Here is a 27,989-nt window from a genome sequence, read left to right as displayed (position 1 = left end):
GCATTATCAGATCAGAATTGACACTGGGCCAAAAAAAGGAGACAATAGGATAGGTCAAGGTTAGTCAAAGAGTTAGAATTTAGGGAGTAGCTTAAAATGTAAAACAGATGTCGAAAAGGAACTCCAATGCTTAGGCCTCAACAAAATGGAAGAAAATGAAAAAAGCACAGGACAGCAGTCTTAGAGGAGCACGGAATTCTCAGGGATTGTTAGGTTGGAAAATATTAAAGGCACGGAAGCAGATTTATTGAACTTTTTAAGAGAGAGATTGACAGATTTTTGTTAATAAAGAGTTGAAAGATTACCAGGGTTAAGCTGGAATGTGGATTCAAGGTTATGATCAGATTAGCCACGATCTTATTGAATGTTAAAACAGGTTTGAGGGGCTGAAGGGCCTACACCTGATTTGTATCCATGAATCTTTCAATAAGATAGTAAACAGAGGTGGAGACCATAATTGAATTCTCCAATCCTTCTGTCACTACTACAAGTCATGTCTTGTAAACACATTCCCCAACACCTCCACTTGACATTGCCCTCATGAAGAGGTTGCTGCAGTCACAGAGATAGAGTCATAGAGTCATAGAGATGTATAGCATGGAAACAGACCCTTCGGTCCAACACGTCCATGCCGACCAGATATCCCAAACTAATCTAGTCCCACTTGCCAGCACCCAGTCCATATCCCTCCAAACCCTTTCTATTCATATACCGATCCAAATGCCTCTTAAATGTTGCAATTATACCAATCTCCATCACTTCCTCTGGCAGCTCATTCCATACATGTATCACCCTCTGTGTGAAAAAGTTGCCCCTTAGGTCTCTTTTATATCTTTCCTCTCTCACTATTGAAATACAAGAGAGAAATTGATATTTGAGGCATGGTTGCACACTCAAAAGAAATATTCAAACTCAGTTGGTAGTACCCTGTTCTTTGAACCAGAAATTTGTGGATTCAAATCATACTCCAGAATTGAACATGCAATCCTTGCTGAAGGTACATAGTTTACATTAGATTAGATTACATTACAGTGTGGAAACAGGCCCTTCGGCCCAACATGTCCACACCGACCCGCCGAAGCGCAACCCACCCATACCCCTACATTTACCCCTTACCTAACACTACGGGCAATTTAGCATGGCCAATTCACCTGACCTGCACATCTTTGGACTGTGGGAGGAAACCAGAGCACCCGGAGGAAACCCACACAGACACAGGGAGAATGTGCAAACTCCACACAGTCAGTCGCCTGAGGCGGGAATTGAACCTGAGTCTCAGGCGCTGTGAGGCAGCTGTGCTAACCACTGTGCCACCGTGCCACATCGTGGCAACAATCCATCTGTTTGTTCAGGGGGATGAGAAAGGGAGCTATTGCACTCTTTGAGGAGGGGCAGGGAGACATAGCAGTGGGCGAAGGACAGTGGAAGGGGAGCTTGACACATTGCTGTGGCCATGCTGTGTCACCAGTGGTGAAATTCACAATTTGGCACTTACCTGGATGCCAATTTGAACTAACTAAGTGGTAAGTTGCTAGCAATTGAGTCAATTGAGTCACAGTCATGGAGTTATATAGCATGGAAGCAGATCCTTTGGTCCAACTCATCCATGCCAACCAGATATCCTAAACTGATCTAATCCCATTTGCCAGCATTTGGCCCATATTCCTCTCAACACTTCCTACCTTTGCCTTACCAAAATTCAACCCCTCACATTTATCATTTACCTATCTAGATGCCTTTTAAATGTTGTAATTGTTCCAGCCACCACCACTTCCTCTGGCAGCTTATTCCATACACGGACCACCCTCTGCATGAAAAAGCTATCCCCTTGGTCCCTTTTAAATCTTTATCCTCTCACCTTCAACCTATGCCCTCAGGTTTTGGACTCCCTTACCCTTGGTAAAAAGACCTTGGATATTCACCCTATCCAAGTCCTTCATGATTTTATAAACCTCTATAAAGTCACCCCTCAGACTCCGACACTCCAGGGAAAACCGCCCTGCCTATTCAGCCTCTCCATATAGTTCAAACTGGCCAATCCTGGAAACATTCCTGTCAATCTTTTCTGAACTCTTTCATGTTTAGCAGCATCTTTCTATAGCAGGGAGACCAGAATTGAATGCAATATTCTAAAAGTGTCCTCACCAAATGTCCTGTGCAGTCTGACCTTCCAATTCCTGTACTCAGTGCACTGACCAATGACAATAAGCATGTCAAATGTCTTCTTCATCACTCTGTCTACCCACAATTCACTTTCAAGGAACTGTGCACCTACATCCCTGAGTCTCTTTGTTCGACAACACTCCCCAGGGCCCCACCATTACTTGTATAAGTACTGCCCAAATGCGAAACCTCATATTTATCTAAATTAAACCCCATCTGCCACTCCTCGGTCCATTGGCCCATCTGATCAGAAGATAACCTTTCTCAATGACTACTACACCACCAATTTTGGTGTCATATGCAAACTATCCCTCCTACATTCACATCCACATCATTTATATAAATGACAAACAAAAGTGGACTCATCACCGGTCCTTATGGCTGGTCATAGGCCTCCAGTCAGAAAAACCACACTCTGAAAACCACCCTCTGTCTCCTACCTGCAAACCAATGTTTTATCCAATTGGCTAGCTTCCCCTCAATTCCACATGATCTAACCTTGCCAATCACCCTACCATGTGGAACCATGTCGCATGCCTTGCTGAAGTCCATATAGACAATGTTTACCACTCTGACTTCATTAATCTTCTTTGTCATCTCTTCAAAACACTCAACAGTGCTGAAAACCTTACCGCAAAGCCTCTTCCAAGGATGTCCATTTTGAAGAAGTTCTTGTCCTCCCTCCACAAGGATTTTAATGAGTCTTTCTCTCTCACTGCACCCCCAGATCATCTCCTCTGCCTTGAAGCTCTTCAACCACGTCTTGAAGTAGACCTACTAGTACCTGTTTATCTTCCCTCCCACCTATCCACTCCACCCTCTCCACCAATCTGTTACTATCATCCCCCCACCTGAATTGACCTATCATCTTCCCACCTACCTTTTCCCCAGCTCCACCTCCACACCCTTATTTATCTCTCTTCTTCCTTCACATTCCTGATGAAGGGCTTATGCCTGAAACACGACTCTCCTGCTCCTCTGATGCTGCCTAACCTACTGTTCTTTACCAGTACCACACTTCTCGACTATGATTTCCCATGTACAAAGCCATGTTGACTATCAGTAATCAGTCCTTGCCTTTCCAAATTCTGTCCCTCAGAATCCCCTCCAACAACGTACCTACCACTGACATAAGGCTCACTGGCCTGTAATTCCCTGGCTTTTCCTTACAGCCTTTCTTTAAAAATGTCACCACATTAGCCGCCCTCCAATCTTTTGGCACTTTACCTATATTGATGATACAAATATCTCAGCAAAGGGCCCAGCAATATTTTCCCTAGCCTCCCACAAAGTTATGGGATAAACCTGATCAGGTCCGGGGGATTTATCTACCTTTATGCATTTTACGACTTCCAACATCTCCACTTCTGTATTATGGATACTCTTCAAGACATCACTATTTATATCCCCATGTTCCCTAGCTTCTATATCCTTCTCTACAGTAAATACTGACGCAAAGTATTTGCTGGCTTTTAAGAAGGACAATGATACCACTAAAATAAATACATGTAACGCTGAAGATCTTCTAAACAGCATGCTGATTCAGAAATGGTTTTACAGATTTGAGAGAGATGTACTGAGAAGCAAAAAGAAAGGGATATGTGAGATACTTTGAAACTTTACTCCATCTCCAGACCACAGTGACAATAACTCATGGAGTTGGAGGAACAGGAGTTGAAGAATACAAATGATTATGGTCAGAAATTGGTGCAAAATTTATTCAGATATGATCTCAAAAGAAATTTCATTGCAAAACAGTGAGCAACAGTCAGATGAACGCTGAACAGTGGCAGGGATGCAAATATTAGGGATAGACATTGTGCATTTCGATGTGGAAATGTAAATAGAAGTTTGAAATGTTCTATCCTGAAGGAATGTGGATCCCAGGACAATTGGGATTTTTAATACCAGGTTAGATAGATTTTTAATATATATTGAATATATTATATTTACTAATGATATCATAGATTTTTATTTGGTTCAGGACTAAGGGACATGGAACTTGGTTACATAATTGGAGTGAAAGCAAATTAAATCAGTCATGTTCAAATTCAATGAGTTCCCATGAGTGGATGATAATTTAAAAAAAACATTAGGAGCAGGAGTAGGGCATTTAAACCCTGTTTGGGCCAACTCTGGCTTCCAAGAAAACCAAGGCTGACATGACTGTGGCCTCAACTCCACTTTATTACCAATACCCAATACCAGTTGACTCATGTGGTTAGTCAAGAACATAGCTATCTCTGCCTTAAGATTATCCAATGGCCCTTTCTCCAACAAAGAGCATTCCAAAGATCCCACAACACAGAAAAAAATAATTCTCTTGAGCTGTTCTCTCAAAGACTTGAGCTTGCTTATGGTAGCCAGTTGCACATTTTAGCCCACTCTGTGAATAAAGAGATTTCTTCTTTTCCCTCACTGAGTTTTTCAGCAACAAGTCCGTCTAGTTCAGGTGGAACAGTTTGGGTTTGGAGACTGGGAGTGACTTTTGCTGAGTTATATTATTATTTTACCATCCTTGCCTCATGCTCAGTTTATAAATACTTCAGGGATGTCAAGTGAGGGTGGTAGTCGAGAATAGTTATTGTGATGCCCAGGCTCACCACAACCCATTCTGATTCAACGCCTCAATTTGATGTGTGTGAAGGGAAACTGATGTGGACAATATAGGATTCTTACCACTTTTTATAGATGCACCATAGAAAGCATCCTACAGGTATCTGGATGCATCACGTTGTGGTTTGGCAACTACTCTTCTCAAGACTCACAAGAGTAGTGAACACAGCCCAGTCCATCCATTGACTCCATCTGCCTCAGGAAGGCAACAAACATAATCAACGACCCCTCCCACCCCAGTTATAATTTCTTCCACCCTTTTCTGTCTCTTTCGTCATCCAGTATTTCCCCAGAGTGGACAGCCTATGCCATGTTCTACGCAAAGGCGAGAGGGGAAAGATTTAAAAGGAACCCAAGGGGAAACGTTTCTCATGCAGAAGGTGGTGTTTGTATAGAATGAGCCACCAGAGGAAGTGGTGGAGCCTAGTACAGTTACAGCATTTAAAAGACATCTGGATGGGTATGTGAATAGGAATGGTTTAGAAGGATATGGGCCAAATGCTGGCAAATGGGACTAGATTAGGTTAGAATATCTGGTTGCCATGGATGGATTGGACCAAAGGGTCTCTATGGTATAGACTCTATGAATCTATATCATTGATGACGACGAGCATCTTGCCAAGGTCATTCCTACACTTCCACATCTTGGCTTCAAACAACCACCAAATCTAAAACAGACCATTGTTTGCAGTAAACTACCCACCTTCAGATCAATATTGATCACAACACCATACAGCCCTGCCATGGCAACTTCTGCAAGACATGTCAGATCATCGTCATGGATACTACCGTAACACGTGAGAACACCACCCACCACACACATGGCATATACTCACATGACTCAGCCAATATTGTTTACCTCATATACTCCAGGCCCAAGGCATGGTATATTGGTAAGACCATGCAGATGCTACGACAGCGGATGAATGGACACTACGCAACAATCGTTAGATAGGAATGTTCCCTTCCAGTCAGGGAAAACTTCAACTTTCAAGAGTAATCAGCCCCTGATCTTGAGGTAAACATCCTCCAAGGTGGCCTTCAAGATACACAACAACACAGAATCGCCGAGCAGAAACTGATAGCCAAGTTCTGTACCCATGAAGTTGACCTAAACCGTGAACTGGGCTTCATGTTGCGGTACGTGTGACCCCACCACACTGTTCTGTATCTGTAAAACCTTCCTCACCATCCTGTTTTGAAGCCATCACCTTGATAAATTGTTGTGATCTCTCTACCTTAATTAGCTTGTACAGTTTTGGATTATTTATTACTTTGGTTAGACGCACGTCATGTGACCCTTATACCTAGCATGCTATCCCAGCCAAATAAAAACCGAAAGACCTATGAATGCTGTAAATCAGGGCAGGGGCAGGGGCTGCTGGGGGTGGGGGATTCAGGGCATCTGTGAAGATAAGTCCGAGTTAACGTTTCGGGTCTGGTGACCCTTCCTCTGGTGTTTCTTCACAGATGCTGCCCGACCTGCTGGGCTTCTCCAGCGGCTTCTGTCTGTGATCCATGTTATTCCAGTCATTTGGTTTGTCTCCAGCGCCACCTCATTTTGAATGTTTTGCAATTATCTCTCCACCTCATTTAATCTGATTATAGGTCATCCCTTTGCTTGTTATTCAGCTGTTGACACTTTACTCACACCATCTAACACTCTTAGTCACCTGCAGAGACTTATTATTCGACACTCAAAACACCATTGTCTGACGTTTTGATCTCTCTGCCCATTGATCTCTCTGCCTATAGATTCCATGTGCTTCTCTCTCACTTCACCTGATGAAGGGTCTACCCTCCAAAAGCTTATGACTTCAAATAAACCTGTTGGACTATAATCTGGTGTTGTGTGATTTCTGACTTTGTCCACCCCAGTCCAACACTGGCACCTCCACATTGTAACTAGTTTTCTGCCAACAGCAAACTTGGGAATATTGTACTGAGGACAAATCATTGCTCATCACCTTTCCACCATTTTCTTTTTGCTGTTTACATCCAATCTGTGTTCCTTTAGTTACCAACAGGACAGCCAGTGGAATCAGCTTCTCCCCATTTATTCTATCAAATCACATCCTGATTTTCCACATATTTTTCTGATTCCTGCACAATTCCTTTCCAATTCCTGCACAATGCTAAACCCATCTATTAAAAGAGGTTGGTTGCCCCCAGCTCCGAGTGTGGGTGACACACATTAGGAAGGACATAAGGGCTTTGAAGAGCAGATTGACTGGAGGGATCACAGGCAGGCATGTTCACAGCCATGTGAATAGACTGGAAAAGCTGGTGGAGTTCCCTCAGCTTTCCAAAGGGAACTGGATGAATACTTGCAGGAGAAACAAAAACTGCAGGGTTATTTAGAGAGTGTGTGGTGATGTGGGAGGAAATGAGGTGAAGGAGATTACTTTTCAAAAGGGCCAGTGCAGACTGGATGGGCCAAATGGCCTCTCACTGATTAGTCATTTCATGCTTCCAATACTGCTTCTTCTGATCAAACACTTTCCATTGAATCTGGATGGCTGAGATATTGCAATTCTCATGGAAACTGCAGTGATGCACTCAGAGTGGGCTGCTGTGCTGAAATCAGTCCCAGCACCCATTGTGTCGAACACAGAAATGCTTTGGTCATTACCTTCAGCAACTTTGCATGCAGGAGTAGAGTGAAGGCCGCCTCTGTGAAATTTTCATTGAAGATATGCAAATCTCGGAGTTTATACATGTATCTGGGAGAGAGGGGGCAGAAAGTAAAAACTGATCAGATGTTTAACAAAACAAACACGAACTGCGGGTGCTGATACCGAATAAGAAAAGATTTACGTTTCTATCAGGCTTTTATGATCCCAGAACATCCCTTGGTAGCTTGGTTGCTCTTTGCTAATGGTAAAATTCTTGGCTGTGTAGATGAACAGAGAGACCTCGGTGTCCAGGTGCATAAGTCCCTGAAAGTTGCCACGCAGTTGATTGGGTTGTTAAGAAGGCATTTAGTGCGTTGGTTTTTATTGGTAGGGGGATTGAGTTTCGGAGCCATGAGGTCATGCTTCAGCTGTACAAGACACTGGTAAGGCCGCACCTGGAGTACTGTGTGCAGTTCTGCTCACCGCATTATTGGAAGGAAGCTTTGGAAAGTGTTCAGAGGAGACTTACTAGGGTGTTGCCTGGTATAGAGGGAATGTCTTACGAGGAAAGGCTGAGGGAACTGAGGCTGCTTTTGTTGGAGAGAAGAAAATTGAGACTTAATCGAGATGTATAAGATACTCAGAGGGTTAGATAGGGTGGACAATGGGAGCCTTTTTCCTTGAATGGTGAAAGCTAACATGTGGGGACATAGTTTTAAATTGAGGGGTGATAGATTTAGGACAGATATCAGGGGTAGTTTCTTTACTCACAGAGTAGTAGGGGGTGTGGAACAACCCGCCTGCAACTATAGTAAAGTCGCCATGTTATGGGCATTTAAATGGCATTAGACATACATGTGGATAATAATGGAACAGTGTAGGTTAGATGGGCATCAGATTAATTTCACAGGTTGGCACAACATCGAGGGCCGAAGGGCCTGTACTGCGCTGTAACGTTCTATATTCTATGTTCTATGTTCTCCTGAAGTTCATTTAAATTGCAGTCGCTGTTGTAAAGTAGGAAGTATGGCAGTCAATTCGTACAGAGCAAGCTCCCACAAACAACAAAGCAATGAGAACTGGGCCCTTTTTGTTTAAGGAAGCAGATTGAAGGATGAATATTGGTCATGACACCACTTGCTGTTCGAAATAGTGCCAAAGGTCTTTTATAAATGTACCTGAGGGAGCAGATTGGGTTTATTATTACGTTGGAATGACAGCACCTCTGACACTGACGTCCTCCCTCACTATTGCACTGGAAGAATCAAATTACAAATTTCTGTACTCAGGCTCTTGCGGTTTGACTTGAACCCATGACTTTCTGAAGATGGCATAAGCTGGTATTCACTGGGCCATGACAGTTAAGTGGGCACCTAATGCAAATCAGCAGCGTCATTTAGGAATAAAGAAATGCTTAATGAACCTGAACATTTATTCAATGATCAATCTCAATCTTCCACCTTCTCTTCAGAAGTTCATTGAGTTACATTATTTTGAGGTGAAACATGGAGGATGGGTCATCCTTAACTTCAATCTAACTGAAGAACTCTTTGTAACAGCAGTCCTAAAACTGGCCTTTCATCATTTTAAAATAGAACTTCTTCCCTTCCACTGCTGTCCAAGAGTATCTGAAAGTCCTGCTGTTGGTTTACCCTGATCATAAGAAAATAAGAACCAAAAGATGGCCTACTCAAGCCTGCTCTGCCATTTAATATGGTCATGTTGATCTCATCTTGGCCTCAACTCCACTTTACTGCCCACGCTCCATAACCCTTCACCTCATTACTGATTAAAAATCAGTCTATCTCTCCGTAAATCTATCAACATTCCAGCATCAATTGTGCTCTGGGGTAGTTACCTTCTTTTCCAAACACTATGACGTCTCTTTCTAGATTGCCCCACATGACGGCATATCCTCTCTCACCTATTTCATAAATCTCCTTTAATATCAATTAGATCACCTCTCATTCTTCTAAAGTCCAAAGAGTATAGGCATAACCTGGGAAACATGGTGATTCAGCAGTTAGCATCACTGCCTCACAGAGTCAGGGACCTGGGTTTGATTCCAGTCTTGGGCAACTGTTTGTGTGGAGCTTGCACATTCTCTCCGTGGGATTCCTTTGGGTGCTCTGGTTTCCTCCCACAGTCAAAGATGAACACGCAAGGTGGATAAGCCATGGGAAATGTAGAGTAGGGAGCTGGGTCTGGCTGGGACGCTGTTCGGAGGGGGTTTGTGTGTACCTGATGGGCCGAATGGCCTGCGGCTCACACTGTAGGGATTCTATACAACTGCTCAATCTGTTGTCATAAGACCAACCCAACTCAGCGAATCTCCTTCCAAGATGCTACTTCTCAAATCTGGAAACATTTACCCTCTGAACTCAGACTAAGGGCTAGCCATGTACTGCTCTCAGATGCACAGCAGTTAACAGTGGCCTACTAAGAGCTGAGTGTACAGCAGTGACAACAGAAACTGGTGTTTCATAATGACAATCTCCTGTTTATCATTAATATTGTGGTAGTGTCACTGCAAGCAGCAATTGGGTAATGTAATCAAACACACCAGAGACAGTAATTGTAGGATGTCCTTGGTAAATGCCCGTGGGCTCTCATTAACATCATAAAATCCTTTAGATGGCACAATATGAATTCTAATTTACTGACAATGCGTACGTTTTTGTCAGCGACCTGCCATAGTCAGCAAACAAAATCAAAGAGTGACCTTCCCCCGTTAATTGTTTGTTCTGACAGTCAACGTGAGTAATCAGTCAATTTTGTGTTAGCAGATGTTTAACACAATTGGTGTTACTAATGAAATTAAAACCATAGTGATGTTCCGTTTGATAAAGAGCAGAGCTTCAGGAGATCGGTTTCAGATTGAGCTGACTAAAGACTGAACAGATCTAGTTTCCCTCTGTTTCTCTTCAACGATAAAGGTCAGGAGTTTTACACACTTTTAGGAAGAGAAAAAGGCTCAGCAAGCCTGTCCATTCTTCCCAAATGTAGGAGAAGGGATCGTGGGGTCACCCTCCTTGTCCAAAATGTGTCAATTCCGTGATCGCCAATTTACCTCCGGTCTCAAGGTTTGTAGATTGAAGCTCTCCTCTACAGCCATGTATCATTTAGTCTGACACCTTAATATAGCACTGAGGGTGAGCCTTACCCTCAGTTTTGCTGTCTTATGGATGGGATATTAAACTAAAGCCTCATCTGTCCTCAGAGGTGAACAGATCTAAAAGATCCCATGACACAATTTGATATCCTAGTCAATATATATCAACCAACTTCAATAACCAGCTTTTGGAATACCGCATGCAATTTTGGTCTCCCTCCTATAGGAAGGATGTTGGGAAACTTAAAAGGGTTCAGAAAATATTTACAAGGAAGTTGCCAGGGTTGGAGGGTTTGAACTATAGAGAGAGGCTGAACAGGCTGGGGCTGTTTTCCCTGGAGTGTCAGAGGCTGAGGGGTGACCCTGATAGAGGTTTATAAAATCATGAGGAGCATGGATAGGGTAACTAGAAAACGTTTTTTCCCTGGGGTGGGGGAGTCCAGAACAAGAGGTCACAGGTTCAGGATGAGAGGGGAAAATTTTAAAAGATATCTAAAAGGCAACTTTTTCACGCAGAGGGTGGTGCGTGCATGGATTGAGCTGCCAGAGGAAATGATGGAGGTTGGTACAACTACAACATTTAAAAGGCATCTGGATGGGTATTTGAATAGGAAGGGTTCCGACGGATATTGGCAAATGGGACTAGATTAATTTGGGATATCTAGTCGACATGGACGAGTTGGAGTAAAGGGTCTGCTTCCATGTTGCACATCTCCACGACTCTGTGACTCTAAGAACCCAGGCTATCTTATGGCTACTGTATTTCTGAGTGTGGAAACTTTCTGTGTACACCAAATTGGCTGCCACATTTCCTTCATGACATCAGTGATTACACTACATAGACTGTAAAGGGCTTTAGGATGTTCCATTATATAAATCTTTTACTGTATTGACTGTCGATGAGGATTAACTCTTCAGATGTTGGTATATCATGATAGTCTTTATCTGTGAGCCTTGAAGATGAATGGTTGGAAGTTATTTTACCATGAGTGTGGGGTGGGGGTGTGTGATGAATGATGAAGGGCTTTTGCCCGAAACGTCAGGGTGTGATGAGTGTCAAGTTAAATCATGGCTTAACCCAACACCACCATATGTTGCACAGACAATCTGTGTTTTGTGTTCTCATTGCCTTTAAAAAAACCACAAGGGTTTCTTGTTGGCATTATGCCTCTTTCCATATTGAATTCAATCATGGATCATCTATACCCCAGTTCCATCCATCTGTCTTTGTCCCTGGCATCTACAGGATTTGTGTGCTTCTCTGCTCTGCCCCTGGGTATTGAACAGAATTTTGAGGATGGCCACCATCACTCACTGTTACTGGAGTGTGTAGTTGATGATGAAACAAGAGAATGAGATGCAGAGATTTCTTTTTAAGCAGTGAGTTGTTTCAAATTGAAGTGTAATAGAGTTAGGATAGAATTTTGGGAATAGATTCAATGGCAACATTCCAAAGGGAATTTGGCGTAACGATGAAGACGAAAAACATTGCAGAGCTTAGAAATATAAACAACTGGAGAAGAAGTAGGCCATTCGGCCCTTCCAGTCTGCTCCACCATCCATCATGATCATGACTGATTATCCAACTCAATTGCCTATTCATGCTTTTCTCCCAGTTTCTTTAATCCCTTTCACCCCGAGTGCTATATCCAACTCCTTCTTGAAATGGTACAATGTTTTGGTCTTAACTGCTTTCTGTGGTAGAGAATTCCACAGGATCGCCACTCTCTGGTTGAAAACATTCTCCTCATCTCACTCCTAAATAGTTTATCTTGTATCCTTAGACTGTAGGCCCTGGCTCTGGAATTTCCTGCCATTGGGAACATGCTTCCTCCATCCATCGTGTTAGTCCTGTTAGAATGCTATAGGTTTCTATGAGATCTTGCACAACATCATGGGCCGAAGGGCCTGTACTGTGCTGTACTGTTCCATGTTCTAAGTTCTGTTGTCCTAAACACCAGCAAATGTAATCTGAACTGCTTCAATTCTCCTCAAACCTCAGTCCTGCAACCCCAGGAATCAGTCTGATGAACCTTCACCGCACTCGCTCTACAGCAGGAACATTTCCTCCTCAGATAAGGAGACCAGAATTGCACACAAACTGCACACACTTGATCTCACCACATAGTTACAACAAAATCAGAAATTACTGGAAAATCTCTGCATAGGTCTGACAGCACCTACTGTTTCAGGTCCAGTGATCCTGCTTCAGAACCAGTTCAGACGTGTGACCTGAAACATTAACTCTGCTTTCTCTCCACAGATGCTACCAGATCGCCTGAGATTTTCCAGCATTATCTGATTTCCAGCATCTGCAATTCTTTGTTTTGTTGTTTCCCATATAAATTCAGCAAGTCATCCTTTCTCCTGTACTCAGAACCTCACATTATCAGTAGGTGGTACATTGGCTCAGTGGTTAGCACTGCTGCCTCACACGACCAGGGTCCCAGGTTTGATTCCAACCTCAGGTGACTGCCTTTTTAGAGTTTGCATGTTCTCCCCATGTCTGCGATTGTTTCCTCCCACAGTCCAAAGATGTACAGGTTAGGTGGACTGGCTATGCTAAATTGTCCCATAGTGTCCAGGGATGGGCAGGTTAGCTCGATTAGCTATGGGAAATGCAGGGTAACAGGGACGATGTAGGGGTGTGGATCTGGGTGGGCTGCTCTTTGGGACTCATTGGGGGCTGAAGGGCCTGCTTCCACACTGTATGGATGTTATGAAGGCCAAATATCATTTGCTTTCTTGACTGCATGCAGCAGCTGAATATTGAACTTCAGTGTCTGCAATGCAAGGACAGACAAATCCTGATGCACAACCCCCTTTCAATTTATAGCCAAAACCAATCCCTGTTTTTGCTCCCAAAGTGAATAACCTCACATTTATCCACATTATACTGCATCTGACACGCATTTGCCCAGTCACTCAGCCAGTCCAAATTGCACTGAAGCATCTCTACATCCTCCTCACAGCTCACCCTCCCATCTAACTTTGCGTCACCTGCAAATCAGCTAAAACATTAATATATGTTATGAATTAATGGGCTCCTAATACCAATCCATGTGGTATCTCATTCAGAAAAAGACATGTTTATTCCTACTCTTTGTTTCCTATCTACCAAATAGATATCTATCCATTTCAGTACACTACTCTCAATCCCATGCACTTTAATTTTACACAGTAATCTCTTCTGTGGGACTTTGTTGAAAGTATTTTGAAAGACATAAGGCATGTGGACAATGAGACTAATCGGGTTGCTCTATCCAAAAGGTTGGCACAGATGCAATGGGTCTGAACGCCCTGTTTCTGTGTTATGCCAACCCATGATTCTACAAGTGACAATGACTCCTGGTTGGCTTCAATGAAACTTTCCTCAATTAGCAGGAAATGTTTCATAGGGAGGAAGTAGGTTTGGGAAGGTACATTGGTAAGCCCATAGGGCGTGGGTTCCAATCCTAATATGGCAGCTGGTGGAACTTGAATTCAATTCATAAAATCTCGAATAAAAAACTAGTCTCAATACTGGTGACCATGACAACTATAGTTAATGCTGAGGACTTCCTTGAACTCCATCCAATTCCGTGATACCAAAAGGACTTGGGTGAGGAACAGGCAAAACTTGTATTTTACAATTCACCGCATCTTGCTGAAGGCAAGAGTCTCTTCTCATCATGCCACCAGATGTTTCTTGCTGATTGGTTTTAGACTAAATCAGTCCTGTAGGTCTGGTCAGAACAAGAGGATGCTGGCAGCAATCTAGGTTTGTTCAATATATCATATCAGTTGCATGACATACGTGCTATAAATTCTGTGTCTTATGATCCTACCTCACTAATTACCTGACAAAGGAGCAGCTACCATTTATAGGCAGCGGTTGGCATTGCACGCTCACTCGACACAGAATCACTGTTATGGTATAGAAGGAGGCCATTTAACCCATTTTGCTAGCACCAGTCCTATCACCTAGTGCCAACCAAGCCTTTTCCCCATGTCCCTGTACAACATTATAATCACAACTAGATGCCAGTCTTGCCAGTGACACCCAAGAATGAATGCAAAAAGAAAAGGAAAGTCCCATGCTGTAAATAGCCCAAAGAGCAAAACCTGCACTCGGCTGTTTGCCTCAGTTCTGTGCGGCATGCAGAACGGAATGGAGCACCGCAGTGCCAACAGTTCTGTGACATACATAGAGAGTAAGGCGGCAATCTGCTTTGGAGTAACAAAGACTGTTGATGATCAATAAAAGAGGCTTCACTCGCTCTGCCAGGCCTCTTATCCTATTCAAAGCCATTTCCAGCAAATGCTGAGGAGTTGTGGAGTTAATCGAGCATATTTCTGAAGTCCCAGTCCAGAGACTCGAGAACAACATCCAGACCAATATCCCCATGACGGAGTGAGTGCTGATGAGACAGTGACTAGACTTTGGTGGCTGCAAAATGTTGTAGAATAACCATAGAATGCAAAAGGTCTTTGTAAAATGTGTGTATTTTATTCCTTGGGTTTTTCAACGAACTCTACATCTGTAGTGCTGTCATGCATAGTCTTGCAATGCTCTGGAGCACCTCATTGTTTTGAAATGTATTCATATATATCAGGTGTCTGGTTAAAAACACTTCTAGCAATGATGAAATGGCCACATAGGGATGAATCCTTAATTTCCTTATTGTTTGCAACATCACTCTAAAAGGTCGAGCCCAGATCTGAATGCCTTGACCCTTGTTCTGGGCTCCTTCACCTGATGCTGGTTGGGGATATGACAGAATACCTTAGGATCTCATTGAATATAGACTGACACACTCAGGTGTCAAGGAACAAAGAATAAACAAAGAACACAGATCAGCATAGTACAGAATGGGCCCTTTGGCCTGCCAAGCCTGCATTGAAACATGATGCCCTTCTAAACTAAAAACCTTCCCGCCTCAGGCGACTGACTGTGTGGAGTTTGCACATTCTCCCCGTGTCTGCATGGGTTTCCTCCGGGTGCTCCGGTTTCCTCCCACAGTCCAAAACAAATGCGCAGGTTAGGTGAATTGGCCATGCTAAATTGCCCGTAGTGTTAGGTGAAGGGGTAAATGTAGGGGAATGGGTCTGGGTGGGTGCGCTTTGGCGTGTTGGTGTGGACTTGTTGGGCCGAAGGGCCTGTTTCCACACTGTAAGTAATCTAATCTAATCTTTTGCCTCGACATGGTGCATATCCCTCTATCCCCTGCCTATTCATATATTTGTCAAGATGCCTCTTAAACATTGCTATTGTATCTGTTCCTAATACCTGCTCTGGCAGCACATTCCAGGCACTTATTACCCCTCTGTGTAAGCAACTTGCCCCTCCCATCTCCTTTAAGCTTTCCCTCTTTTATCTTCAACTTATGTCCACTAGTAACTGACATTTCTACCCACGGAACAAGACTCCGACTATCCATTCTACCTAGGCCTCTCATCATTTTGTAAGCTTTTATCAGGTCGCCCTCAGCCTCTGACGTTCAAGAAAATTCAAAGCAAGTTTGTCCAATCGCTCTTCGTAGTTAATACCCTCCAAACCTGACAACGTCCTGGTAAGTCATTTCTGTTCTCTTTCCAAACCTATACAATCCTTCTGAGGCAACCAGATCTATATACAGCAATTCAAAATGTGGCCGAACTAAAGTCTGTACAGCTGTAACATTGCCAATAATTAGACTCAATGCCCAGCAAGCATGCCATATACCTTCTCGACCATCTTCTCCACCTGTGTTGCCATTTTCAGAGAACTGTGGACATGTATGTCTCAATCCCTCTGTAAGTCAACGTTTCTAAGGGTTCTATCATTTACTGTACATTTCCCTCCTGCATTAGACCTTCCAAAATGTATCACCTTGCATTTGCCCAGATTAAATTCCATCTGCCATTTCTCCACCCAAGTCTTCAACCTATCTATGTCCTGCTGTATCCTCTGGCAATCCTCCTGACTACCTGCAGCTCCCCTAACTTTGTGTCCTCATAGTCTTAGCAATAAAATCAAACTAAAATGACTTGAACCTACCCCAAGTGAATTGCATTCATCCAGGCAAGTAGGGAACATTCCATCGCACTCCTGATTGGTGCCTTGTTGATGGTGGGCAGGCTTCGGGGACTCAGGAGATGAATTACTCATTGCAGGAATCTTAGCCTGTGAACTGCTCGTTATCACTATTTATATGGCAAGTCCAGTTCAGTTTCTAGTCAATGGTACCCTCAGGATGATGATAGTGAGGGATTCAGTGATGGTAACAGTGTGGTGGGGAATTGTTTGATTCTCTCTTCTTAGAGATGGTCATTTCCCAGTTTTTGCATGATGCAAATGTTATTGACCACTTATCAGCTGAAACCTGGATAGCATTCAGATCTTGCTGCATTTGGACACGGACTGCTTTTGCATTTGAGGAGTTGTGAATGGGGCTGAACATTGTGCAATCATCAGTGAACATCCCACTTTCAACCTTATGATGGAGGGATGGAGTGTTCACCACTCTCTGACTCTGTCTCTGTCTCTCCCTCTCTCTCTTTGTCTACTCTTTCAAACCCTACAATATTAAAGTCATCCAATAAGGTCCTATGGCATTGCTTTGACAAGCTAAATAATGAGGCAATTCCAAAAGGAGGGTTCCAAGATAAGCAGCCTAGATTTTCATATCTTCTTCTTGTTGAGGTTACAACACCCTCCCAGTCACCTTCCTTAATGAATTGATACTTGAACCTTCAAATATGATGCTGGCATTAGAACATCTATTAGAGATTGATTTTTAAATCCTACTTCTCCTCCAACCCACGCCAACCTGACTGGTTGGAATTTGAAGATTCAAGCAAGCCCACAATCCTTTATAGTTGGGGCTCTGATGAGATCATTTCCTGTTTTAACCAGAAATGTTAGCAGGGGAGACTGCTAAGTGTGAGGTGATTCACTTTGGAAGGAGCAACAGGAATGCAGAGTACTGGGCTAATGGTATGATTCTTGGGAGTGTAGATGAGCAGAGAGATCTTGGTGTCCATGTACATAGATCCCTGAAAATTGCCACTCAGGCTGAGAGGGTTGTTAAGAAGGCATATGCTGTGTTAGCTTTTATTGGTAAAGGGATTGAGCCACGAGGTCATGCTGCAGCTGCATAAAACTCTAGTGCGGCTGCACTTGGAGTATTGCGTACAGTTCTGGTCTCTGTATTATAGGAAGGATGTGGAAGCTTTGGGAAGGGTGCAGAAGAGATTTACTAGGATGTTGCCTATGGAGAGAAGGTCTTTTGAGGAAAGGCTGAGGGACTTGAGGCTGTTTTTGTTAGACAAAAGAAAATTGAGAGATGGCTTAGATTAGATTAGATTACATTAGATTAGATTAGATTACATTACATTACATTACAGTGTGGAAACAGGCCCTTCGGCCCAACAAGTCCACACCGACCCGCCGAAGCGCAACCCACCCATACCCCTACATTTACCCATTACCTAACACTATGGACAATTTAACATGGTCAATTCACCTGACCTGCACATCTTTGGATTGTGGGAGGAAACCGGAGCACCCGGAGGAAACCCACGCAGACACGGGGAGAACGTGCAAACTCCACACAGTCAGTCGCCTGAGGCGGGAACTGAACCCGGGTCTCAGGCGCTGTGAGGCAGTAGTGCTAACCACTGTGCCACCGTGCCACCCGCTTAATTGAGACATATAAGATAATCAGAGGGTTAGATAGGGTGGACAGTGAGAGCCTTTTTCCTTGGATGGTGATGGCTAGCACGAGGAGACATTGCTTTAAATTGAGGGGTGATAGATACAGGATAGATGTCAGAGGTAGTTTCTTTACTCAGAGTGTAGTAGGGGCGTGGAATGCAGGCAATAACAGTAGCAGACTCGCCAACTTTGAGGGCATTTTAATCATCATTGGATAAACATATGGATGAAAATGGAATAGTGTGGGATAGATGGGCTTCAGATTGGTTCCACAGGTTGGTGCAACATTGAAGGCTGAAGGACCTGTACTGCGCTGTAATGTTTGATGTTCTCCCCCACCCCAAGGCTGTTCCAGGCCAGGGAATATGCTGTGGTCCAGAAGAAGTCAGGTGAGATGGGCTTTCATGCGTTTTTGAGTTTTTTTAATGGAATAAGTGGCGTTAAGAGTCTGTCAGGAACACCCAAAGGAGCACTTGAGTTTCCCTCACTCCTGAATTGCCACTTCCCCACTCAGTCCCTTTCCTGTTCACACTCACCTTACAGCCATCATCCCTTCCCTTGGCAGTAACCTCAGAACCCATGAATTCTTGCTCCCCTTCTTCGCTGACCCACACCACCGCCCCTCCCCTACACCTGCCCAGTTTCTCAGATCCTCATTCCTCACTTGTTGCTCACTCTGAGATTCCAGACCCTATCACACTTCTCCTCCGTCTCTCTGTTCCCTTTGAGGTAAGCTTCTCAAGAAAATGGGCGACAATGCTCACATCACGCAGAGTACTAACGAAAAGCGGATGAGACGAGGGGAAGAGAATATTCGATCAGAGAAATGTAATGCATGGAAATCCCCAGTGTTCCACACATGAAGCACTGGAATGAAACAGTGTGGATGTGGATATAAAACAAAAATCAGAATTGTAATTTTTCAAAGACCATCTGGAGCTGGAGGCACTGCCACTGCCTCATTATCTCCTGCCAGTTCATCTTGCCAAGAGTCTCCATTGATTGGAAAATGACAAAATACTTAACATGAGGGATAGCAGCCAACAAGTTTCTGTTGTCTTCCTCATCAGATTGCCATCCAGCTGAATTTTCCAACTTTAACCCTTTAAAACAGTGAGATAAGGTTCCCTAAACTACCAAGTAACAATCAGAGAATAGGTACCTCATATTTTGCTAAAATTGAAAGGAACGTTCTTGAAGCAGAGAAAGATATGAGGCAATGGGGAGAGGGTGGGACAGTCTGATTCAGTTTTTTTTGATCTGACAGATACCTGCATCGTACGTCATGTGCTGGATGGGTACCTTTTCTGCTTTTGCCTTGTTTTCTTTAATATTCAGTTTTGAGCAATCTCTCGTTATTGTCAGTCCCAAGTTGCCCCCTGAGAGGGCCATGTTCCTGAACCCCTGCAGTACCTGTAGTGCAGGGGCTGAAACAAATACAGTGAATGCTAGAAAACTCAGCAGGTCTGACAGCATCTGTTGAGGGAGAAACAGATGAACATTTTTGGTTATACTACAGGCATTCCAATCGCCAGTAAAAGATGGAGGAACAGATATGTAAGCAGATAATGGAAAGATGTAAAAGCAACAGGGTGTTGTAGTAGGGGATTTTAAATTCTCCAATACTGACTTGGACTCCCTTAGTGCTGGGGACTTAAGTGGAGCAGAATCTGTTGGGTGTATCCAGAATGGTTTCTTGAAACATTATGTAGATAATCCAACAAGGGAAGAGGCAGTTCTAGACCTTGCACTGGGAACGGGCCTGGCCAGGTGATTGAGCTTTTGGTGGGGAAAGATTTTGTGAATAGCGAATGTAATTCCACAAGATTTAAGATCATTAAGATCAGGATAAAACTGGTCATTGGGTGAAAATGCTAAATTGGGGGAAGCAGTAAGGAGTGAAATTGCATCAGGGGGGCGACATGTGGGAGTCTTTTAAAGGCCAGTTGTTCAAAGTTCAGGACCAACATGTTCGTGTGAGAATGAAACATAAGAATAGCAACTCATCATGCCAAAACAAACCCATCAAGTATATTAGTAACTAGTTCTCTTGAGATCCTGCAATTCTGTCCATTACAACCCAGAAACCTGACAGCCACAGGTTCATTATTTTGTTCGGTTGCTCTTTGCACATGCTTGTGAGTTTCCTGAGTTCCTCCATTTTTTCCTATTTCCTAATTTATAGCCACGTTTGGGATGTTACTTTTATCTTCCACAGTGAAGTCCCAATGTAATATACCTGTTCAGTTCATCTGCCATCTCTTACATTTCTGTTAGCAATTCTTCAAACATGTTTTCTATAAACTGAGCACTCACTTTGTTAAATCTTATCATTTTTGATACCTATAGAAAATCTTGCTATCATTTCTAAAACATATTTCTGGCTAGTTTCTCTCTGAAACTAATGTTTCTCTCTATATTAACCTTTCAGTCATTCTTTGCTGTTTTATATTCTATCCAATCATATGACTTGTCACCCATCTTTGCCCAATTAATTGTTATTTTCTTTTAGTTACATGCTTTCTTTAATTTTTAAGTTAAGCACAGATGGTGGGTCCTCCCGTTGGAATTTATTCTTTCCCATTTGAAAGGATATGTTCCGTGAATTCTGAAATATTCCCTTAAATGTCTGTCACTACATTTCTAATTTGCCAGTTCATTCTCGGTACCTTTGCTTTCATGCCTTATAACTGCTTTTATTTAAGTTTGACATAAAGGTCTTAGAACCATTTTTCTCTTTGTCAAACCAAATGTAAAATACAATCATATATTCCCTGTGTGGAGAAAGTAAGGACTGGAAATCAGAGTTGAGAAAAAGTGGAGCTGGAAAGGCACAGCAGGTCAGGCAGCATCGGAGGGTCAATATTTCGGGTCAGGACCCTTAGTCAGGTCCTAATGAAGGGTCCCGATCTGAAATGTCAATTTTCCTGCTCCTCCAATGCTCTCTACCGTGCCGTGCCTTTCAGCTCCACTTTTGATTGCCTTCTGTTCTCTGTTACTTGCTTACCTTGGATCTGGTTGAATAGTGGAGTGACTTCAGGGGCTGAATACCTACTGCTGCTCCTCCTTCCTATTTTTTTCTAAAACTGGCTCAGTTAGAATGTAGAACATAGAACAGCACAGCACAGTACAGGCCAAGCATTTATCTTAATCTAAGATCAATCTAATCTACACACCCCTCAGTTTACTGCCATCCATGTGCTTGCCCAGAGGTCACTTAAATTCCCCGAATACCTCTGACTCTACTACCAATGTTGCCAGTGAATTCCACACACCCACCACTCTCTGCGTAAAGAACCTACCTCTGACATCTCCCCTATACCTTCCTCCAATCACCTTAAAATTATGACCCCTCGTGACAGCCATTTCTGCCCTGGGGAAAAGTCTCTGAACATCTACTCTATCTATGCCTCTGATTACCTTGTACACCTCTATCAAGTCACCTCTCTTCCTGCTCCTCACCAGTGTGAAACGTCCAAGCTCTCTTGACCTTTCTTCATAAGACAAGCCCTCCAATCTAGGCAGCATCCTAGAATCTCCTCTGCACTCTCTCTAAAGTGTCTACACCCTTTCTATAAAGAGGCGACCAGAAATGGACACAATATTTCAAAATTTTATAGAGCTATAGGAAAACCTCACGGCTCTTAAACTCAATCTCATTGTTAATGAAAGCCAAAACATCATATACCTTCTTAAAAACACTATCAACTTGGGTGACAACTTTGAGGAATCGATGTACATGGCCCCCAAGATCCCGCTGTTCCTCCACACTACCAAGAATCCTGTCTTTAACCCTGCATTCAGCATTCAAATTTGACCTTCCAAAATGAATCTCTTCACATTTATTCAGGTTGAACTCCATCTGTCACTTCTCAGCCCAGCTCTGCACCCTGTCAATATCTTGTTGTAGCCTGCAACAACCCTCGACGCTATCTACAGCACCATCGACCACTGTATCATCGGCAAACTGACTAGCGCACCCCTTCACTTCTTCATCTAAGTCATTTATAAAAACTACAAAGAGCAGAGGCTTAAGAACAGATGCCTGTGGGAGACCACTGGTCAACGTCCAACGTCCAGGCAGAATACATTCCACCTACTACCACTCATTGTCTTTTTTTGGCCAGCCAATTCTGTGTCCAGACAGCCAAATTTCCCTGTATCCCATACCTCCTAACTTTCTGAATGAGCCTACAGTAGGAAACCTTATCAAATGCCTTACTGAATTCCAATTGCATCACTTCCACTGTTTGACCTTCATTATCTTGTCTCGTCAGAGCCTCAAAGAACTCAAAGTTCTCAACTTTTGTTGGATAACACACTTGTAAAATATCTTTGCGACTTGACTGACTCGGCTTTAAGGTAGTTATACTAATTCATCATGACACGAACAGGAAAGGTTTGGAGGGATATGGGCCAGGAGCAGGCAGGTGGGACTAGTTTAGTTTGGGATAATGTTCAGAATGAACTGGTTGGATCAAAGGGTCTGTTTCTGTGCTGTATGACTCTATGACTCCATGTAAATCTATAAGCTGAAGCCATGTTTTGGGCTGGAATCACAAATTTGGTATGAAATTCAACTGCATTATGATCACTCTTTCCTCGAGAACAAGGAAATGTGCAAATAAATTTATAATGGGCACTAAGTAATCAAGAATCAGGAAAGGCTGAGAATAAATCTTCCAGAAACTAAACAAGTCAGGAGATATTTATAACTGGCAAGGAATTTGACAGGCTGGATCGAATGAAAACATTTCTAGCTGTGTTGGAATCTTCAATAGTCTTGAATAAAAGGAAACAGTCATGAGTAAATCATCAGTTAATAAAACTGAAACTGATTGAATTGGATTGTCAGAGTAAGTTTGGATTAAAAATAGTTGTTTTCAGCACAGAAAACAGCGAATCATGGAGTCATGATTTTTTTTTCAGTTTCGCAGATTGCAGACAATGCTGTCCTCAAAGATTCATTGCCAGGGCCACAGTCTTTCTTCTGGTGCATGGAACATTGCATCACTGTCTGTGGGAGAGCTGCGCCCATTATATGTTAATCAGGCAGAACCAGGTCTTCTATCTGATTAAACCCTCATTAGGGAAACCTGTCCTTGGGAGATGTCAGCTAATCAGAGGCCAGCAATGCTCGAGGATCAGTAGAATCATAGAAACATAGAAGCCCAACAATGTGGAAAGAGGCCATTTGGCCCATAAAGTCAGCATCGAGACTCTGAAGAGCATCCCACCTAGGCCCATCCCCTACACTATCCCTGTAATCCTGTCTTTTTCATGGCTAAGCCACCCAGAGCCTGGGAGCTGCAGAGCTGGAGCTTGTTACCTTAGAGGATTGTGGAAATGGAGGCAATCAAAGACGATTTCAAAAAGGGATTAGGTGGGTACTACTGGGAAATATATGTGGAGAGCTATGGGAATAGAGAGGGGTTGACTGGATTACGTTACAGCGAGTGGGCATGGACCTGTTTGGTCTCTCCACTGTACTGTCATGCCTCACTGACAAATAAATCCAACTAGAAATCATGAGAAATTTTACTTGGAGAATAACGTCCAGAAACCACTACTGCATGGAGTACTTCAGAGGAAGCTAGATACGTACATGAAAGGGAAGGTAATAGAAAGATATCCTGATACGCCGAGTTGATGGAAAGGGCTCATGTGGAGCATAAACACCAGTTTCTGAGCTTTAAAATTCTATGCACAAGATTAAAAATGGGCCATTCAGTGAGCTGTCTGTGTACTTGCTGAAATAATCCGCAGATACATTACTCCATCATTCTTTCAGGATATCAAATTTGTTTCTTTTATGGTGAAAGTCCCGACCATCCTCGCAGGAGACTAATGAGAGTTGTGTTCTGATTTACAAATAGGTGCTTGATACCATTCAAGGAGGCTCTCTTATATGACCGATTGCTGGGACCTGGGCTACATTGCCTGTAGGGTGATTAAACATTTCCGAAGGAGAATTATATAAATACTTGCAAAGTGTACATTTGCAAGTTTTTCAGCAAAGACCAGGAAATTAGGACAACCTCCACAGTGAAACGAGCAAATTGGTTTGAAGTAGAGAAAATCAAACTTTTAAAGTTTATTAGTTTTTTTATTCATTCTTGGGGTGTGAGCATCGATGGCTGGACCCACTTTTTATTGCCTCTCACTAACTGAGCTAATGACTGAGGTTGAAACCTTCTCTGTCATAAAAAATTTAGGATTCTTTAAAATCCGACAGCATCTTTGCAGAACTTCACTTCCATTTCTTCATCCATGGCATTTGACCTTTTGTTTCCTTTATTCATTCACAGGATGAGAGCATTTCTGGCTAGGTCATCACTTATTGCCCAGAGGGCAGTTAAGCGTCAGCTACATTGCTGTGGGCCTGGAGTCACATGTAGGCCAGACCAGGTAAGGATGGCAGTTTCCTTCCCTCAAGGGCATTAGTGAACCTTATGTTTTTTTTTTCCCCAATGATCAACAATGGATTCACGGTCATCATTAAATTCTTAACTCCGGATTTTGTTTGGTTGAATTCTATTTCCGCTATAGCGGGATTCAAACCCAGGTCCCTAGAACATTATCTGGGTCTCTGAATTTATAGCACAGTGGTAATACTACTAGGTCATCATCTCCCTCCAGATTTGAATGGCGCTCAACTCTTTATCAAGCTTAAGAACGATGAGACGTCCATTGATATAAACAGATTGTACCAAATGTGAATCAACTGGATCATCATTAGGAATGCATTGGGTACCTTTTCTATGCATTTTGCTTGTTCAACAGCATTAACATCTTTAATTAATAGGCATTTCATTCATTTGCTGCTCGAAAACTACACCCTACTTCAGCACATACCCTGGAAGTCAAATAATATTTTACAGATATTATATTCTTTTATCATAGCTGGGCACTGCTTGTGCTTATGATTTGGTATGATTTGTCGTTGTCACATGTACCTAGGTACAGTGAAAAGTTTTGTTTTACGTACAATGCAGGCAAATCATACCGTACAAAGTGCACAAGGATAAGAGAACCGAGCTGAGGACTAGAATGTTATGGCTGCAGAGAAGGCGCACAAAGACCAAAATCAACAAGAAATTTGATATTTGAGAGGCCCATTCAGAAGTCTAATCACAGCAGGGAAAACAAAGTTTTTGAATCTGTTTAAGTTGTTATATCTGCTGCCTGATGGAGGAGGCTTTTTTTAATTGGTACCTTCCATTTAGCCAACTTATTATCAGCTTACCACATGTCTCTATCGAGTGTTTATACTGTATAACATACTGTATAACAGATTCTGGAGTTATCAGGTGACAATACAATTTACTTCTTCCTAGGATTTCTCTATTGTTGTTTATGGTCTCTGTTTCCAGCCTGATACAAATACCTTTCCTGAAAGTCAAATCTTCTTTGGGCTTAGCAGATTTGAGAAAGACTCATCCATAATTTCAACAACAATTCTGCATCTTATGAATTCTCTTGTTAACATTCCATAGTATACCTCTATCAAGTCACCTCTCATCCTCGTTCGCTCCAATGAGAAAAGCCCTAGCTTCCTCAACCTTTCCTCATATGACATGCCCTCCAGCCCAGGCAGCATCCTGGGAAATCTCCTCTGCACCCTCTCTAAAGCTTCCACCTCCTTCCGATAATGAGGCGACCAGAACTGAACACAATATTCCAAGTGTGGTCTAACCAGGGCTTTACAGAGCTGCAGCACAACCTCGTGGCACTTAAACACAGATCCCTATTAAGGAAAGCCAACAAACCATATGCCTTCTCAATAACCCTATCAACTTGGGTGGCAACTTTGAGGGAATCCATGGACTTGGACCCCAAGATCCCTCTGTTCCTCCACACTGCCAAGAATCCTGCCTTTAACCCTGTGTTCTGCATTCAAATTCAAACTTCCAAAATGAATCACTTCAGACTTTTCCAGGTTGAACTCCTTCTGCCATTTCTCAGCCCAGCTCTGAATCCTATCACCATTTCCTGCCTGAAATGTCAATTCACCAGCTCCTCAGATGCTGCCTGACCTGCTGTGCACACACTCTCAACTCTGATCTCCAGCATCTGCAGTCCTCACTTTCTCCCACCTCTATATCCTGTCAATGTCTTGTTGCAACCTACAACAGCCCTCCGCACTATCCACAACTCCACCAACCTTTGTGTCATCAGCAAACCTACTAACCCAAACTTCCACTTCTTCATCCAAGTCATTTATAAAAATCACACAAAGAGCAGAGGACCCAGAACTGATCCCTGCAGAACACGACTGGTTCCTGGGTTCCAGGCTGAATACTTTCCATCTACTATCACCATCTGTTATCTATGGGCCAGCCAATTCTATATTCAGACAGACAGGTTTCCCTTTTTACCATGTCTCCTTACTTTCTGAATGAGCCTAGCATGGCGAACCTTATTGAATGCCTTGCTAAAATCCATATTCACCACATCCAATGTGTTTTGTCACATTGTCAAAACATGAATTAGCTTTGTGAGGCATGACCTGCCCTTCACAAAGCCATGCTGACTATCCCTAATCGAGCTATTATTTTCCAAATAATCATAAATCCTGTTTGTCAGAATCCTCTCCAATAATTTGCCACCACCGACATAAGACTGACTGGTCTGTAAATCCCAGGGTTATCCCTATTCCCTTTTTTAAACAAAGGGAATAACATTTGCCACCCTCCAATCATCTGGCACTATTCCAGTGGACAATGAGGTCACAAAGATCGTCGCCAAAGGTGTAGCAATCTCTTCCCTCACTTTGCGTAGTAACCTTGGTCTATCCCATCTCACCTCGGGGACTTATCGATCCAAATATTTTTCAAAATTTGCAACACATCTTCCTTCTTAATATAAACCTGTTCCAGTGTATCAGCCTGTACCTCGATGTCCTCACAAACAATAAGGCCCTTCTCACTAGTGAATGCTGAAGCAAAGCACTCATTTAGGACCTCCCTTACATCCTCCTACTCCAGGCACATTCCCTCCACTGTCCCTCATTGGCCGTGGAAGTTTATTTGTTCTTGGTTTAAAATCACTGTCAAAAAACTTGAACAATTTCTTCAAAGGTATCCTATAGAGTACAGTATTATTTGTTCAACTTGAGATTTAATATTTTATTTTGAAACAAATCTGTACTTCGAAGCTGTTTTTCCCAAGATATTCAATCTTATGTTCTATACTGAGTTCTGATATTAAATTCTTCTGTATATATTATTTGTTCTTTCGGATTTTCTTAACATTATCATGTAGTCCTCTTTAAATTCTGCAGTATTGGAATGTTGTTGTATGTCTGTCTTTAAAGTTTCTAATTCTGTAGAAAGGCAATGCTAAGTTAAGCTTTTTTATTTGGAAGAACTTGACATTATTAGTTTTATTTTCATTGTTTTATAAGATATTGAAGTGTTTGCTTGAGGAATGCTTGGTCCCTTTTTCTAATAAAGTTTCTAATTCTGCATTATGGCAATTTACAGGGGATCCCGATTATCCGAAGGAGACCTCGAGGTCCCAACAGAAACATTACATCAAAGACGTGTCCCACACTGATCACGTCTTCTGTTGGCAGTGATTAAGAGTGCTGCCGAGAACAGTCCTGGACTGATGGGAGCGCAGGCACCGTCTCAAAATGACTATCCTCCCACCCCCCCTCTCTCTCCCAACACTTTCCATGGAGGTCTACAGAGGCATGCACCACAAACTCCCCCCTTCACCAGATAATCTCTGTATAGGGCAAAGGTGGAACCTGTCAAGAAGTTGCAGTAAAAAGGTGTGTGTGTGTGTGTGTGTGTGTGTC

General features: G+C 42.8%; 1 protein-coding gene across 1 annotated transcript in view; it reads right to left on the bottom strand.

Moving 5' to 3' along the window:
* LOC122553785 (dedicator of cytokinesis protein 2-like) overlaps positions 1-27,989 on the bottom strand; it is a 1,227,980-nt gene that overhangs the window by 161,786 nt on the left and 1,038,205 nt on the right. Inside the window, exon 37 of the mRNA XM_043698147.1 lies at positions 7,412-7,502. Within this exon, the coding sequence (XP_043554082.1) occupies positions 7,412-7,502 (91 nt within the window). The remainder of the gene's footprint in view (positions 1-7,411; positions 7,503-27,989) is intronic.

This window comes from Chiloscyllium plagiosum, chromosome 1 (genome assembly GCF_004010195.1).
Source record: "Chiloscyllium plagiosum isolate BGI_BamShark_2017 chromosome 1, ASM401019v2, whole genome shotgun sequence".
NCBI lineage: Eukaryota > Metazoa > Chordata > Chondrichthyes > Orectolobiformes > Hemiscylliidae > Chiloscyllium > Chiloscyllium plagiosum.
This window is presented reverse-complemented; position numbering and strand designations above follow the sequence as displayed.